Source organism: Phocoena phocoena, chromosome 8, assembly GCF_963924675.1.
Source record: "Phocoena phocoena chromosome 8, mPhoPho1.1, whole genome shotgun sequence".
In the NCBI taxonomy this organism is placed as follows: Eukaryota; Metazoa; Chordata; class Mammalia; order Artiodactyla; family Phocoenidae; genus Phocoena; species Phocoena phocoena.
The window spans coordinates 99,490,224-99,507,013 of record NC_089226.1 but is presented as its reverse complement, the minus strand read 5'-3'; the positions used below and the strand labels follow the sequence as shown (position 1 = coordinate 99,507,013).

The 16,790-nt window shown below is 38.5% G+C and overlaps 1 protein-coding gene across 1 annotated transcript; it reads right to left on the bottom strand.

The window, feature by feature from the left end:
- Window positions 1–1,906: 1,906 nt before the first annotated feature.
- LOC136127027 (oocyte-secreted protein 2-like) lies at window positions 1,907–10,559 on the bottom strand. Its single transcript, XM_065882448.1, has 4 exons — window positions 10,496–10,559; window positions 5,007–5,185; window positions 3,868–3,971; window positions 1,907–2,114 (listed from the first exon to the last, which is right to left on the bottom strand). The coding sequence occupies exons 1-4, from the start codon at window positions 10,557–10,559 to the stop codon at window positions 1,907–1,909; spliced, it is 555 nt and encodes a 184-aa protein (XP_065738520.1).
- Between the last annotated feature and the right edge of the window lie 6,231 nt (window positions 10,560–16,790).

Sequence of the window (16,790 nt, the reverse complement as noted above, 5' to 3'; positions counted from 1 at the left end):
ATCTTATAACTGAAAATCATACTTTGACCAACATCTCTCCATTTCTTCTACTCCCCCCCCAACCCTGACCACCACCCTTCTACTCTGTTTCCGTGAGTTCCACTGTGTTAGAGTCCACATGTAAGTGAGATCATGCAAGACTTTTCTGACTCTGTCTGGCTTTTTTCACTTAGCAGATTATGCCTCAGTTTCATCCATGTTGTCACAAATGGCAGGATTTCCTTCTTTTTATGGCTGAATAATATTCCACTTTCTAAAGATGTAGATATATAGATATATCACATCTTTATCCATTCATCCACTGATGGACAGTTAGGTTGTTTCCATATCTTGACTCTTGTGAATAATGCTGCAATAAACTTGGAAGTGCAGATATGTCTTTGATATCCTGTTTTCACTTCCTTTGGATATATATCTGGAAGTGGGATTGTTGGCTCATACGGTAATTCTATTTTTAATTATTTGAGGAACATTCGTACAGTTTTCCATAGTGGCTGAAGCAATTTACATTCCTTCCGATATTGTACTCGGGTTCCCCTTTCTCCACAGCCTGCTCAACACCTGTCTTCTTGAGGAGAGCCATTCTAACAGGTGTAAGGTGATATCTCATTATGATTTTGATTTGCATTTCCCTGATTAGTGATGTTGAACACCTTTTCATGAACCTGTTGGCCATTTGTATGTCTTCTTTTGAGAAAAGTCTGTTCAGATTCTTTGCCCATTTTTATATCTGGTTATTTGGTTTTTTTTGCCATTGAGTTGCAGGAGTTCCTTAGATCTTTTGGATGTTAATCCCTTATCAGATGTATGGTTTTTGCAAATACAGTCTCGCATTCTGTAGTTTGCCTTTTCATTTTGTGGTTTCCTTTACTGTGCAGAAGCTTTTTAGTTTGATGTAGTCTCACTTGTTTACTTTTACTTTCGTTGCTTGTACATACAGTGCTATAAGCAAAAAATCATTGCCAAAACCAATGTCATGGAGCTTTCTGCCAGTTTTCTTCTAGAGTTTTAAAGTTTCAGATCTTCTGTTTAAGTCTTTAATCCATTTGGAGTTGATTTTTGTATATAGTGTAAGGTAAGAATCCAATTTCTTTCTTTTGTTTTTTTGTATGTGGGAATCCAGTTTTCCCAACATCATTTACTGAAGAGGCAATTCTTTCCCCATTGTATATTTTTGGCATCTTTATTTTTTTATTTTTTTAGTAATTTATTTATTTATTTTTTGCTGTGTTGGGTCTTAGTTTCTGTGCGAGGGCTTTCTCTAGTTGTGGCAAGTGGGGGCCACTCTTCATCACGGTGCGTGGGCCTCTGACTATCGCGGCCTCTCGTTGCGGAGCACAGGCTCCAGACGCACAGGCTCAGTAGTTGTGGCTCACGGGCCTAGTTGCTCTGTGGCACGTGGGATCCTCCCAGATCAGGGCTCGAACCCGTGTCCCCTGCATTAGCAGGCAGATTCTCAACCACTGAGCCACCAGGGAAGCCCCTAATTTCCTTCTTTAATAATCAAATATGAAGTATATTCAATTAGTTTTAAGACTCAACTTTACTTATTAATTAGGAAAACCCACACAAGTTAAACTATCTTCATATAAAAGGACTTTGGCTTTCCTGGGAGTTAGTATGTTAAATTTTAGTCTCTGGCACATTTACATACCTATCTCTTATTTTATTCTTCAAAAAAATGTTTTTAGAAAATATTTATTGGAGGTTTATATCAATTAAATCCTGTTGTCATTGAAGACCTATTTCTGAATCTACTCTATAGAACTAAAAATAAAATTTAATGGGTGATAGGATTATCTGATAGTCAACATTAAATTAATAAGACATACCCCTAATAAATAAAAGTATCTAAAAATTCACCTTCACTGAATCAGGACCTTCACTGAATTAGGGGTTTTAGGCATCAGATACCTAAAGAAAAACCATTGTTTTTCCAACAAAATTCATGAGCCCAATTTCCAAGTTTCAATTTCTCTGTAAATATGGAGTCAGTTTGACTAGAATTTAATAATCCTAGCTCTTCTGGTGTTGTCTCAAAATCAGCAGTAAAGGGACTGGGATCCAATTTTATTTCATTATCTGTAGAAACTGGTGTGAGCCACACTGATTTCCTAAAGAGAAGAGAAACAGAAAGCAGATAGGGTTGTCGTACTTGTTACCAGGTATTTCTGACTGTAAATTTGGGGCCAAGCTATTTTTTTTTTACCACTGTTTAACATCATGATAATTTTCAATATGGTTATTTAGGGGTACCTGCACCCTCTGGATAATAGATGATTTGTAATACTTGTCTTAGTAGAGTACCAAAGCACCCAGTAAAACAGACTTAGACAAATGGATCCTAAGAACAGTAAAAGTTGTCAAAAGCTTAATGCGACCCAGTATACTGGTGACAGAGGTGTGTTTTGTGTGTGTGTGTGTGTGTGTGTGTGTGTGTGTGTGTGTGTGTGTGTAGCAGTAAAGTTCATGCACCAAAAACCTAATCATATACCTTTGTTGGCCTAGTCTTCATTTTTAAGAAAGATAGCCGCAAACAATATAATAATATTACAATCAAAATAGAAATGCCTTAGTTATCACTCTTAATCTGGTAGCCTATGGAGAAGCAATAGCCCGAGGGGATTAGGTTAGAACTTTTTACATTACTCTAAGCACTGGCCAGTATATAGGAATGAAAGTGTATGTGTGAGTGAGTGAGTGAGTATGTGTGTGTATGTATGTGTGTATATGTGTCTCTGTGTGTATCTCTGTGTATGTGTGTGTGTGTACACAGAATCAACTGTTAATTTCTATTTAGGGGTCAGCTACTCCCCAGAGTATCACTGAGTCTCTCAGCCTTGGTCTTTCCTTAAAATAAAGGGAAGATCAAGAATATTCAACGGGCTTCCCTGGTGGCGCAGTGGTTGAGAGTCTGCCTGCCAATGCAGGGGACAGGGGTTCCTGCCCCCGTCCGGGAAGATCCCACATGCCGCGGAGCGGCTGGGCCCGTGAGCCATGGCCGCTGAGCCTGTGCGTCCGGAACCTGTGCTCCGCAACGGGAGAGGCCACAACAGTGAGAGGCCCGCGTATCGCAAAAAAAAAAAAAAAGTATTCAACAATGTGGTTGTACTCGATGCCACTGAATTATTCCCTTAAAAATGGTAAATTTTCTCTTATGTGTATTTTACAACAATTAAAAATACCAATTCTCCCTCACCCCCCAAAAAGGGACTCTGATGATGTTAAAAGATATTGCACATTTGCTCTGAGCTGAAAATTCTTTTTTCATGTCAGCTATTTCCATATATTCAACAAGGATAAAATTTTTCCTTGTGGTTTTCAGGTGGTTTCTAAGATTTTTCACTCAGATTTATAACACTCAGGGTAAATATTTCAGTGGCATGGTGAAAGTGTATCAGGATATACTATTCCACTTGGTGTCAAAGTTCACGTGGAGTCCTTTTGGGATTCAGCCTCTCGGTTCCACAGAACTGCAAACAAACTGCATTTAATGATAGGCTGATAAGCCTTTCCTTTCATGTATGTCCATGAGTTAGTATTAAGATGAAGAATTGGTTTTCTCTTAACTGTTTAGTCATTTACTCTCCTAACACACTTACTAAGGTGACTGAGGATTTGCTTTAAAGTTCAGTTACTGTAAAATAACCTAGTTACACAAGATTATGTAATGTTTTTATTCTAAGATGAATATTTTAAAATTAAAAAGTACTCAAAATATTTTTAAATGCTAATTTGGTGTTCATTTGGACTTATGCTTATGAGCGAGTCATGTTATACTCTCTAAAATCTACACTTCTGTAGAAGCACGTGGTAAGTAAAGGTGAAACTAACATATTCAAAAGGAGTATGGTCTATTGGACTCACCTAGAGGCAGAACATTCCAAAGGGATTGTCTGATGGTCACAGTGTATATTCCTAGGGTTAAAGTACACCTCTGTTTGAAAAAGGAGAGTATCCTCCGAAACAACCTGGGAGAGCACACAGGTTAAGTAGAAGATATTTCTAGTAACAGAGGGGGCATGTACACATTTGAATAGGAAGTAGAAAACATTCAAGGTCTCAGAAATGGCTACTGTCACTTTCAGGTACATACAAAGGTCTGACAACCCACTGGGACAGAAGAGGAGTATTATCTGTAAGAGTGAACTTAAAGTACCTGGAAGAAAATCTCAACAGTACATAGGAGCAAACTGAAACTGTTACTCAGAGCTATCTTTATCATGCATTAACAAAGGGTTTTCAGTAGTTCTTCTGAGAAAGACGATTTGGAGATCAAATAACAGAGTGGTTTAAAACATAAGCTTTGGAGGGGAATCCTCTTGTTTGGGCATCTAAACTACCACCAACTGGCTGTGCACCCCTGGGCAGATTATTAAAGCACCTTCTGAAGTTCTAGCTCCCTCATTTCTAAAATAAAGACAACATCTAATTCATAGGTGACAGTTTTAAATAGGCATTGACCCCAAATACTTTTATAGTATGAATATAAATTGTTTAAATTTGGGAATCTATGAAAAGATAACACCCCAAGATAACAGCACAGTTTTAAGATTTGTGCCTGGCAAAATAACTGGCAGAGATTTTATTCCGGTAAAAATCTTGTCTGCATAGAGGCACACATCCTGAAAGAGCAGGGGTGAATATAAAATACCTTCCCAGAATTGGTGACCTCTCACATTAGGAACATTGAATGGAATTTAAAACTATCTCCTGAGCTTTAGTGAAATACGACAGAAGCCTAAAGACAACTTAAAATCAGTTCACTAACGAGTCTGGAAATCTGTGCTTTAAGTCTTATGCACAAAGAGGACTCAATATTCAGTGACCAAGTACGGAACTGTATCATCGTCTATCCATAAATTACTGTAACCAGAAGCAAAATTTGTTCTTAAACAACAAAGAAAACGAGGACAATAATTTTAGCACCAGGCATAAAATTGTGAAAAAATATCTAGGTTTGTTTTTTGGTTTTGTTTTTTTTAACAGATAATCATTATTCTTACCTTTGTCCTGATCCCACAGTCGTGCACAGGGTATATAAAATCATAGGTATATGTTTGTATCCGAGTCACAGGGCAACCCGATCCCAGATATAATTCATCAGCAAATATGTACAAATTGCTGCTGTACGCACATGGGCTTACAGAGACCATCAACCAGTCCATAGAACAACTTATTTTCACTGCAGAAAGAATCATATGAGAAAAGGTCAGATGTATATTTATCTTAAGGGGGAGCTCAAAGAACATCCAGCTATGCCGTTTGTGATAAAAGATATTCCTTCCTCTGGCAAAGGTTATCACAGCTTAAAGAACAGCATATAGGGGGTTTTCATATTACCACTACTTTCCAAAACAGCTGCATAATGATAGCCTCAAATAAGTAAATTTCAGTTCCCCCTGCCTCCTCTTAAAGAGCATGATGTAGTTAGGACCACACAGAAGGGACAGAAGTCAACTACAGTACATTAGAAGAGTGATGTATTCTCTGTAATACTTTTCAAAGAGGGAAAAGGAGGAAAGTTGGTATGGTAGAATTCATATCTAGAGCAACCAGAACCAGAAACAGTCATAGCCACAAGAGGAAATAGTCTGAAGAGAGAAAATCTACTGTCTGGGATGGAAGTTTTATGAAAATTTTAACGTAAAACCCATCCTATCCTTTACGTGGAGCGTCTTCAGTAAGTCATAATAGTCACTATTTCTAAATGAGTCATTTTCCCTTTGGAAATGAAGTGTACTGGATTCTGACTTAGTGTGCTAGATAGTCATTAACCAGAGGTTCTCGGGGGATGACCAGAGTTAAATTTCATAGGTCCTTCTGTTGTTCAGAAGGAAAGTCAAGATTTATTAGCTTTAGTATTTAAAGATGCATGATAAGTAGTCGGTGGGGGGGAGGGGTGTGGAACCTAATAAACTAGATGGTAAAACTTCCAAATTGGAGGAGAACAAAATAGGATGAAGGACAAAAATAAGCAAGTTTCAAACAACATAGAAGGAGGCAAAAAAGGAAAAGGTAAAAAGACAAAAAAACAAATCAAAAAAGACAAAAGCAGTAAGATGGTTGCAATAAATTACAAAGTATAGGACTCCCCTGGTGGTGCGGTCTTTAAGAATCCGCCTGCCAATGCAGGGGACACGGGTTCGAGCCCTGGTCTGGGAGGATCCTACATGCGGTGGAGCAGTTAAGCCCGCGTGCCACAACTACCGAGCCTGCGCTCTAGAGCCGGCGAGCCACAACTACTGAAGCCCGCGTGCCTAGAGCCCGTGCTCCGCAGCAAGAGAAGCCCCAGCAATGAGAAGGCCGTGCACCACAGCAAAAAGTAGCCCCCGCTCGCCGCAGCTAGAGAGGGCCTGTGCACAGCAATGAAGACCCAACGCAGCCAAAAATAAATAAAATTTAAATAAATAAATTACAAGTATACTAGCAATAATAATGTAAATGAACAAATGTTCAAATGTAAATGAAACATATTGTTAAAAAAAAAATGAACAAAATACTCCAGGCCAAATCACCAATAGAAGAATGATGAAATAAACTGAAATGCATTTCTATAATCAAATTCCATACAACATGGAAAATAAATTATAGTTATACCTATAAACATATAAATCTAAAAACAATTATGAGAAAAGCAAGTCACAATATACACCTTATATATCTATTGACACAAGTGAGAAATAAACACTTTTAAAAAGCTTTTTTTCCCCAAGCAAACAGACTATTCTTAGATATCCAGTCTATATCCTATATTTATTAAGGTATTAGAATCATAACCCAAAACATGACTCTCGACCTCATCTGATACAGCCTCCTCGTGTTTTACAAAAGCTAGAGTAACAGGGTTTAAAGCTTATCTTATTTTGACGTTAATATAAGCAACTGTAATACAACCTATCATCAAAGCTAGAATAAATACTTTGAACATGGATTTTATTTCTCAATTTTCTTTATATTCCCAGTGAAACAGAATACAGATACATATATATATTTGAATCACAGCCCTTGCCGATAGTAGTACCTGCACGCAGGACTTCTAGATGAACAGAAATTGCAGAATTTCTACTTTAAGAAAGGAAGAACAGGAGAGTGACAGCCTGGCTGGTAATCTCACCTTTAGGAAGACACACTTCTTGCTGCTGGCCGGACGGGGTTTGAATTCTGCAGACACACCTTTATTAGCTTAAAAGAAACTGGTAGACTGCAATACAGTGTATTCATGAGTCAGTGAAGGCCACCAAAAGCAAAGATTTACAGTCAGCTTGAATATAAGTTCTGCCAATTAGACTGATTGTACTTGAGGACTCAGACCAAGATGTAAACCGGGCTGAAATGGTTAAGTTCACTCCAGGGGGCAATTCTTCCGGGTAACTGGAACTTAAGCTACAATGGGTTGGGGTGACATTTAAGACAAATTTCCTAGACTCTCATTGGTCTCCTTAGTTACTACATATGTTCTGAATATAGCCACAACCAAAGCATTTGCACGTCAATTCTCTTTGGAACCTAACAAAACCCAGAAAGTAAACAAAGGTAGTATCCTCTTGTTCCACAAATAAGTAATTCAGTCACTGCGGAAGTCTGATCAATGCCTCCAATCCCCCACCAGCATGTCTTTAAAGGCAGAAGGATAAAATGAAACAGCAAAGCAGCAATAGGAGTTTGACTCAGGTACGATGATAACTAGCTATTATCTCCTCCAGGAAGAATATCAGGTGATGAGTAAATTGGTAAGGGGTTCCAAGTCTAAAGCCTTACTTAACAGCTGCATTTAGAGGATATCTGGTGAATGGGTATGGGGTCAGAAAAATTATTAGGAGGCAAGATTTTCTTCCTAATGCAATTTAGATAACTTGTCACTGATGCCAGTCTTGATAGTACATTATGTGCCAAACATTATAATTGGAGTTTATATCTCATCTAAACATTACTTATTGGTACATGTGCTCTAAGACACAAATCATAATCATAATTGACTTTGACCGTATACTCTTCACAGATTTACTTAGTAAACTCTTCCTCTCTGGTAACTATAGAAATGCTAAGAATCAGCTAATTTTTCCACAGCAGGAACTCATTAACTTCTTTCCCTATAGATGAATCTTAGTTTAGGAATTGACAACAGGTGGTCATTGGAAGAAATAAACAAGTGTCTTTAAAAATGACCATCTGATATATGTAGCTGAAAGAAACAAAGACACGAATATGAAAAGCTACATGCACCTCAATGTTCACGGTAGCATTATTTACAATTGCCAAAATAAGGAAGCGACCTAAGCATCCATCAGCAGATGAATGGATATAGAAGATGTGGTATATATACACACACAATAGAACACCACTCAGCCAGAAAAAAGAATGAAATCTTGCCATTTGCAGCAACATGGATGGACTTGGAGGGCACTATGCTAAGTGAGATAAGTCAGACAGAGAAAGACAAATACTGCATGATATCACTTATGTGGAAGCTAAAAAATACAATGAACTATAGTGAGTATAACAAAAAAGAAACACCCACAGATATAGAGAACAAGTTAGTGATTACTGGTGGGGAGGGGGGCATATAGGGGTGAGCAAGTGGGAGGTACAAACTATCGGGTGTAAGATAGGCTACAAGGATGTATTGTACAATATGGAGAATATAGCCAACATTTTGTAATAACTATAAATGGAGTATAACCTTTTAAAATTATAAAAAAATAAAACTTTTAAAAAATGACCATCTGCCGTCAATATTTTAGTATCTCAAACTTCTCACAAATAAACCTAACATGACTGTAAGTAAGCTAGTCATGTGTCAGAGGGGCTAACTGTCATTTACTATCTTCTTTTCTATGTGACAGTGCTCATTTACATATCCATTGCAAAGTAATAAAGTAAGATCACACAACGAAAATAGCTAGTCATTCAAATCTTGAGGAAAGTTTCCAAACGAGTCATAGAGACCTAGTAGGCCTTGGAGGACATCCAGGATTCTCTTAAACACTTTGGAAAATCTGAATCTTCCCAGCATGAAGAAATAGTTCTACGATTAATGAGCGAGATACCTCCAGCACATTTGAGCCTGGAAGTTCTTGGTTTTTAAGGATAAATCATCAAGAAAGTAAGAAAATGTAGGGAGGTGTTTAAGAAAAAAGTAGGCTTTGGAGAAGGCAGGTGTTCTACATCAGTGTTTGTAACCTCCAGATCACCTCTCTCCACGTGTTCAAAATATTGTTCTAACGTCAGCTAGATAAGATTACCAGGGAAATCCTTCCTAAATGAATAAAGGTTCCAACAATTGGATTAGGATAGATTCAAAAGGGTAAGTGGATATGGACATACAGGAAGTCCATGCTTCTGGCTTCACTACTTTTTGTTCATACTAGTTTTAGGGTCAAGTTTCAGTTTGACATTCTGAGCTTGTGTCTCAAGTAGCTGAGAAATTGTTTGAAAAAAAGCCTGAGGAACATGCATAGCTGTGCATACACTAACTGAGGTAGAACCTTCCTTGTACCCAAGCATCATGTACCATAGCCAGGCCTGAACACCCTACTCACCCTTCCCAGATAACTGGAATTCTTCTCTGACTCACAGGTCACACTGCCCTTTCTCCACATGTATGGAATTAAATGATTGAAATTACCGAAATGCCAATAGTTAACTGCCACAGGGTGAGCTGCAGTAACCTAGGCATTCTGAAAGATTCATCTTAGGTAAAATGGAAAGATCAGAAACTAAATGTGGTCCTTGTTCAGAAAGGGCTTATAGGCCAAATGGGTAAGAAATTCACATATCATTTCCCCAAAAAAGACCCCACTTCAAGCAGAAGGAAACAGGAACATCAAGTGACTTTCAAAAAAACTTAGAGAACACAAAAAGTAATATTGAAATGCTGCCTTAGAGTAGTTGAAATTTAGTCTGGCCTTGAAGCTGGGAAGCATCTGGATAACACAAAAAAAATGGAGACTACACCAGGTATAATAGAAAAGATATTGAATCAATTTATAGACAGACCAGACACTGATTTAGCTTTATCCTATTGGCTTTGCAGAACTGCTGATGAATTTAACATGAGGGAAGGCCAGATAGAATTTTAAAAGGAACAAAAGAGCAGTATCATCATCAAGGGGAAATAAGAAGGGCCTGGAAGCAGGAAGGTCAGTAAAGATACAATCAAATATCTTGCAATACCACCAAGTACTGGTAATTGGCAGTGAGTTCAAAAGGGCAGAGCCTGAAACGTAGAGCCGAGGACTATTTCTGAAGAATCTCTGCAAATGAGGATTCAGATAGAAGATCATAACACAGAAGAAAGAAACATCTCAGACATTTAGGCAGAAAGTTAAAATGTGTCTTCAATATAAAGACTCGAGTCCAGTTGGCCTGAAAGCACTTCTTTTCTAGCAAATGGTAAGATCAGATCTCTATAGGGAGTAGAGCACCTGCTTGGAAAGATGGAAAGCAGTCATTCTGAGTAACCCTGCAAGGAAGCATTCTCTAATTCATTTACCGTTGATGTTCTCAGCGCAAGGCCAAATCAAGGCAGCAAGGAGAATCAAGATTTCTGAAGCCATAGAGACCTCCATGTGAGCAGACCCCCAGCCTAGGACTTCTTGGGACATAGGAAGTGGTAACTGCTTACGTGATTTTATATGGCATCCCATGCTCAGCTGCCTTCATTTCGCTACTTAGTTAGATCACCCACGGGGTGGTTTCCACAGTGTCAACCAACTAAAACCTGAGACTCTCCTGATTACCCCAACCCTGATGCTCAAAGAGGCCCATCAGGTGAAGAGTGCTAATTGATAACTGTGTGTGCCTGAGGCCTGTTAAAATCATCTGAGAAGCTGGCAAGGCACACACTTCCAAAAAAGCTGAAGCATAGAAAACTCTTTTCACTAGGTGATTTTCAGGTGTCATCTAATATGCGGAATAACCTAAATCGTACATATTTGAAATCAAAAGACTATTATTTCTTAATTTCTACAGGTTTGGCTGTGGAAGAATCAGCAGCAGAGGTGATAAAGTGACTTTAATTCCTGAGACAGAGACCTAAAGAAAAACCGTATTTTTTTTTTTTTTGTTCGCGGGCCTCTCACTGTTGTGGCCTCTCCCGTTGTGGAGCACAGGCTCTGGACGTGCAGGCTCAGCGGCCATGGCTCACGGGCCCAGCCGCTCCGCAGCATGTGGGATCTTCCCGGACTGGGGCAGGAACCCGCGTCCCCTGCATCGGCAGGCAGACTCTCAACCACTGCGCCACCAGGGAAGCCCCAAAAAGCCGTCTTTCTTGACCTCAAGAAAATCCACAAATTCATCTCTGTTAATTCTTCCATAAATTGTTCTAGTTACTCTAGTTGGGTCAAGCCTTAAAATTATTTGCTTATAACACAAGATATACACACACACAATATCATAAGGGTAAATATATATATATATTTCTCCTCATGTTTTATATACATATGTATTATAATTTTATATATAATAAACATAAATTCATTTTAATAGTTGGAATAAAAGTTCCAGCTAAAGATCTTTCTTGTTTTTGCTAAAATGTCAATCGTGACATTTTTAGTTTTAAAGTGAACTTGGAAATCAAGGCTCACAGTAAATAAACTTCAAAGAATCAGAGTCGAAGGCCTATCATTGTTTTCAGTGACATCTGAATTATATTTTCAATGTTACAGTCTGCTTTCAAATAAGCACGTGCACAGGGCTTCCCTACATGTCACAACAAGGACTTTCGTTTCCAACATCACGTCCTCTAACGGAGAGTGAAACCTCAGAGCGGGGACTCACACAGTTCCTGCATATGGAAGGCCTGGAGAACCCAGTCACCAACTACAAAGACAAAAGAGAGCTGAAGAAAGACAAAGATAAGTCCGCGTTACTATTTTGTCTTTCATTTTCTTTTTTTAAAAAACTTTCTCCTGATGCTATTAACATTTCTTTCATCTAAAATTCATAAACTTTACAGTTAACTTTCAAATCATTCCAATATAGGCATCTTAATATTTTTTTCCTAAAGGCACCTGTGTCTACTAGTTAAGAGCTTAATTAGAATCATAGACTAATTTCTCCACTCAGTTTATATAAATTTGGGAAAGTTAAACAAGGCTCACGTTCATACTCTGTAAAAAGGAGATAATGATACTACCTACCTTATAAGTTTGTTTTGAATATTTAGAGATAAAGGTAAACAGTCTAGCCAAAATTAATAGCGTACAAAAAAAACATATAACACATGACTGTTTTCCTCAAACTTGAGCACAGTTAATTCCAGGGTTTTATGCAGTGTTCCTGGGACTACTCAAAGCCACAGAATGAGCAAAGTCCATTTTTCTGAAATTCCAATTTTAATTCCAAATTTTGTTGTGAAAGGATAATGGAATTTCAATATAACTTTAATGTAAAATGGATAGAGATAAGGCAGAGATAATATATAAATCTTATTTTTAAGCAATTTCTAACTTAGAGAAATGTTGCAAATATACGTAACTTATTTTTTCCTGAACATTTTGGGAATAATTTGCTAATATGATACTCCCTCATTCCTAAATATTTTAGAGTATGTTTCCTGCAAATAAGGACATTCTCCCACTGCAATGATTCTCAATATGTTGTCCTTGGATGCTGTGGGCCCACAGGATCAAAACTATTTTCATAATAATGCTAAGACATAATATGCCCTTTTCACCATGTTGACCTTTGCACAGATGTATAAAAACAATGGGGGTCAACACCACTGCCTAAGCAAGAAAGGCAGCGCCACCAAGCTGTGTTAGTCATCGTTGTATTCTTCACCACCACATACTCGCAGTAGAAGCCAGTTTCACTTAAGAATCAAAACAGTAGGGCTTCCCTGGTGGCGCAGTGGTTGAGAGTCCGCGTGCCGATGCAGGGGACACGGGTTCGTGACCCGGTCCGGGAGGATCCTACATGCCGCGGAGCGGCTGGGCCCGTGAGCCATGGCCGCTGAGCCTAGCCTACGCGTCTGGAGCCTGTACTCCGCGATGGGAGAGGCCACAACAGTGAGAGGCCCGCGTACCGCAAAGAAAAAAAAAAAAAGCAGTAAAAATTATTCATTTTATTAAATGTTGATTGACTCTTGAGTACATGTCTTTTTAATATTCTGCATTATAAAATGGAAAGTGTGAATGAAGCACTTCTGCTGTGTATCAAAACGTGGAGATTATGCAATTGGTTGTTTGATTTGTGAGCTGAACACGTTTTTTCATAGAACATCATATTTACCTGCAAGAATGACTGTCAGACAAACACTGACTATTTGCACTTGGGTTTTTGACAGATATTTTTAGAAACAGAATGAAATATTGGCTGGCACTTCAAAGAAAACAACTGACAGTTTTTGTATCCAGAAATAAAATTCAAGTTTACAAGCAAAATTTAGAAAACTTGCATTCCGCACATTCAGAGTGCAACTGTGATATTTCTTTTTTATATTGCATAATGAAACATGTTAACATTTGGAAGTTCTGCCTAACTGAGTGAACCAATATTTTCCACATAACCAATGCATACTGTGATATAAGCATGCATGTGTAAACGTTTCATTCAAAATACAAGCGAGATCAATGGACTTTAATATAACTGAGTATGAAATGTTCATTGATATATTTTCTGTTTCCACACTGCAACTAACCTTGAAGAACTACCTTTTGTAGAGAATTAGTGGTATCAAACAACAGCCACAATTATTTGAAGAGTATTAAAATATTCCTCCCTTTTCCAAAGACATATTTGTTGGAGGCAAAGTTTTTTTCACATACTTTAACCAAAGTAACATATCACAAAGCCTTAATGTAGAAGGACATATGAGAATCTAGCGGTCTTCTATTAAACTGGACTGGAGACTTGCAAACATGTAAAACAATGTTACTCTTCCATTTTTTGTGAAAATAATTATTTTTTATAAAATGCTTATTACTTATGTTAACACATGACAGGTTTATTGCAGCTATTTAATAAAGATTTTAAAATTTTACTTTAATTTTTAATATGGTAATTTGCATAGAGTAAACCCACATAAACAAATTTCTTTGGAATTCTCAATATCTTAAAGACTATTTGGTGTCAGAGGTCCTGACACCAAAAGTTTGAGTATCATCAAAATCAAAAACTTAATATTAACATCTTTCAAATTTCTCCAATTGTCTCATTAATGGCCTTTATAGCAAAAAATAATGATAAAATAAAATCCAGTTCAGACTCACATGTTGTGGTGCACGTAGCTGTCATATCTCTTTATTCTCCAACATTTCTTCAATCTTTCCTTGATTTTTCATGACCTCGACATTTGTATGTTGTACATTGCACTCAATTTGTGTTTGATATTTCTTCTTCATTAGGTTTGCAGGATTATCACAGCAGTGGTGTCCGGTTCTTATTGCATCCTATCAAGTGGTACTCAACTTCAATTTTTCCCATTACTGATGATGCAAATTTGGTCGCTTGATTAAGGTACTTTCCTCCAGGCTTCTTCACTGTAAAGTTCCTCTTTCTCACTTTGTAATTGATTTATATATATATTTTGTTGTTGTCGGTATGCGGGCCTCTCACTGTTGTGGCCTCTCCCGTTGCGGAGAACAGGTTCCGGACGCGCAGGCTCAGCGGCCATGGCTCACGGTCCCAGCCGCTCCGCGGCATGTGGGATCTTCCCGGATCGGGGCACGAACCCGTGTCCCCTGCATCGGCAGGCGGACTCTCAACCACTGCGCCACCAGGGAAGCCCTTGATTTATGTTTTATGGGGAGATACTCTGAAACTGTAAATATCCTGTTCCTCATTAATCTTTCAACTTACTTGCTTATATTAGTATACACTTGTGATTTCCTATTTAATTATGTAGATTATAACTCATTACTATCATTATTTATATTTATGCTCAAATTATTTCAGATTTGACCAGGAGGAGCCCCTTGAAATAGTTCCTATATAATTTTGACATTTCTGCAGCGTTCTTTGAGCACTTTCCCAATTGTTGGCACCAAAAGTTGTTCCCGGTTTAACTTGTACTTCTCCTGCCCCAGCCCTGGTGTTGGCTGTTACTCCATGGAACTCTGGTTTAAGTAGAACATGGTATTTAGGAACTGAGATGTGTGTGCTAGATGTGATCATTGTTATGGAGGGTCACTATTCCCATGGCCTGTCTGTGGATAAAACTACAAAAACAGACGTATGTTTATACGAATGCTTAGGGAGACACCTGCTCAGGTGGGGATGATTGGCGTCTCTGGCGTTGGAAGCCAATGCTCAACACTCGAGCTCCATGCAGTAGCAACAGGAGGTGGCTATGAAGTTATCACAGGACTAGGGGAAATCATCTTGGGGATCTTATGAAGAACTTCTTATGACGTGTGGCTGACGGGGTCTCGGTGCTCCGGCCAGGTGTCAGGCCTGAGCCTCTGGGGTGGGAGAGGAGAGTTCAGGACATTGGACCACCAGAGTCCTCCCAGCTCCACGTAATATCAATCGGCGAGAGCTCTCCCAGAGGTCTCCATCTCAACGCTAAGACCCAGCTCCGCCCAACAGCCAGCAGACTCCAGCGCTGGTTGCCCCATGCCAAAGATAGCAGCTAGCAAGATAGGAACACAGCCCCACTCATTAGCAGAGAGGCTGCCTAAAATCATACTAAATTCACAGACACCCCAAAACACGCCACCGGACGCGGCCCTGCCCACCAGAAAGACAAGATCTAGCCCCACCCACCAGAACACAGACGCCAGTCACCTCCACCAGGAAGCCTACACAGCCCACTGAGCCAACCTCACCCACTGGGGGCAGACACCAAAAACAACAGGAACTACGAACCTGCAGCCTGCGAAAAGGAGACCCAAACACAGTAAGTTAAACAAAATAAGAAGAGAAATATGCAGCAGATGAAGGAGCAAGGTATGTGCATGCTTAGATTTACATGATTTCTATAACTTGAAAACCATGAGTTCAAATTCACATCTCCAATTTGAATTCAAACCTATATGGTTCATTTCAAGGTTTTTTCTATATTTTTTTCTATATTTTTAATTCCCTTCTCTAATAGTGAGAAGTCTGACTTCCATTATCTTTAATAAATGAGCTTTTCAGAATGTTTGAATGTGTGTAGATAAATAGATAGATAGATGCCTTTGTAGAATTCACAGCAAACTGTTGAGAGAGTTTTATCTAGGGGAGAAAAATAGAGGAATTTGAAGGTAAAGAGTAATTTTTTACCATATCTTATCACTTACATGTGGAAGCTAAAACATGACACAAATGAACTCCTTTACAAAACAGAAACGGACTCACAGACACAGAAAACAAACTCACGTAGCAAGTGGGCTGGGAATACTAACAAGCTTGGTACATCAATTCGTGGCAACAGCATGTAATTCCAAATCTCACCTTGAAGTTTGCATTGCATTTTGTCGTTTTTTTAATTGAAGTATAGTTGATTTTCAGTGTTGTGTTAGCTTATTCCCAGCCCAGTTGCTATATAAACAATGTTACCTCCTGTCTTGTGATTCTGGTATTATTAACTAAAAATGTGTGGGCTGTCTTGAATGGATTATAATAAAGGAAAAAATGACCTATAAAAAAAAAAGAAACTCATGGGTACCAGAGGGAAAAGGGGGTTTGGGGGAGGGATAAGTTAGGAGTTTGGGATTAGCAGATTCAAACTACTATATATAATATAGATAAACAACAAGGTCCTACTGTAGAGCATAGGGAACTAGATTAAATGTCTTCTAATAATTCATGAGGGGAGAGAATATGAAAAAGAATATGTACATACATGTGTAACTGAATCA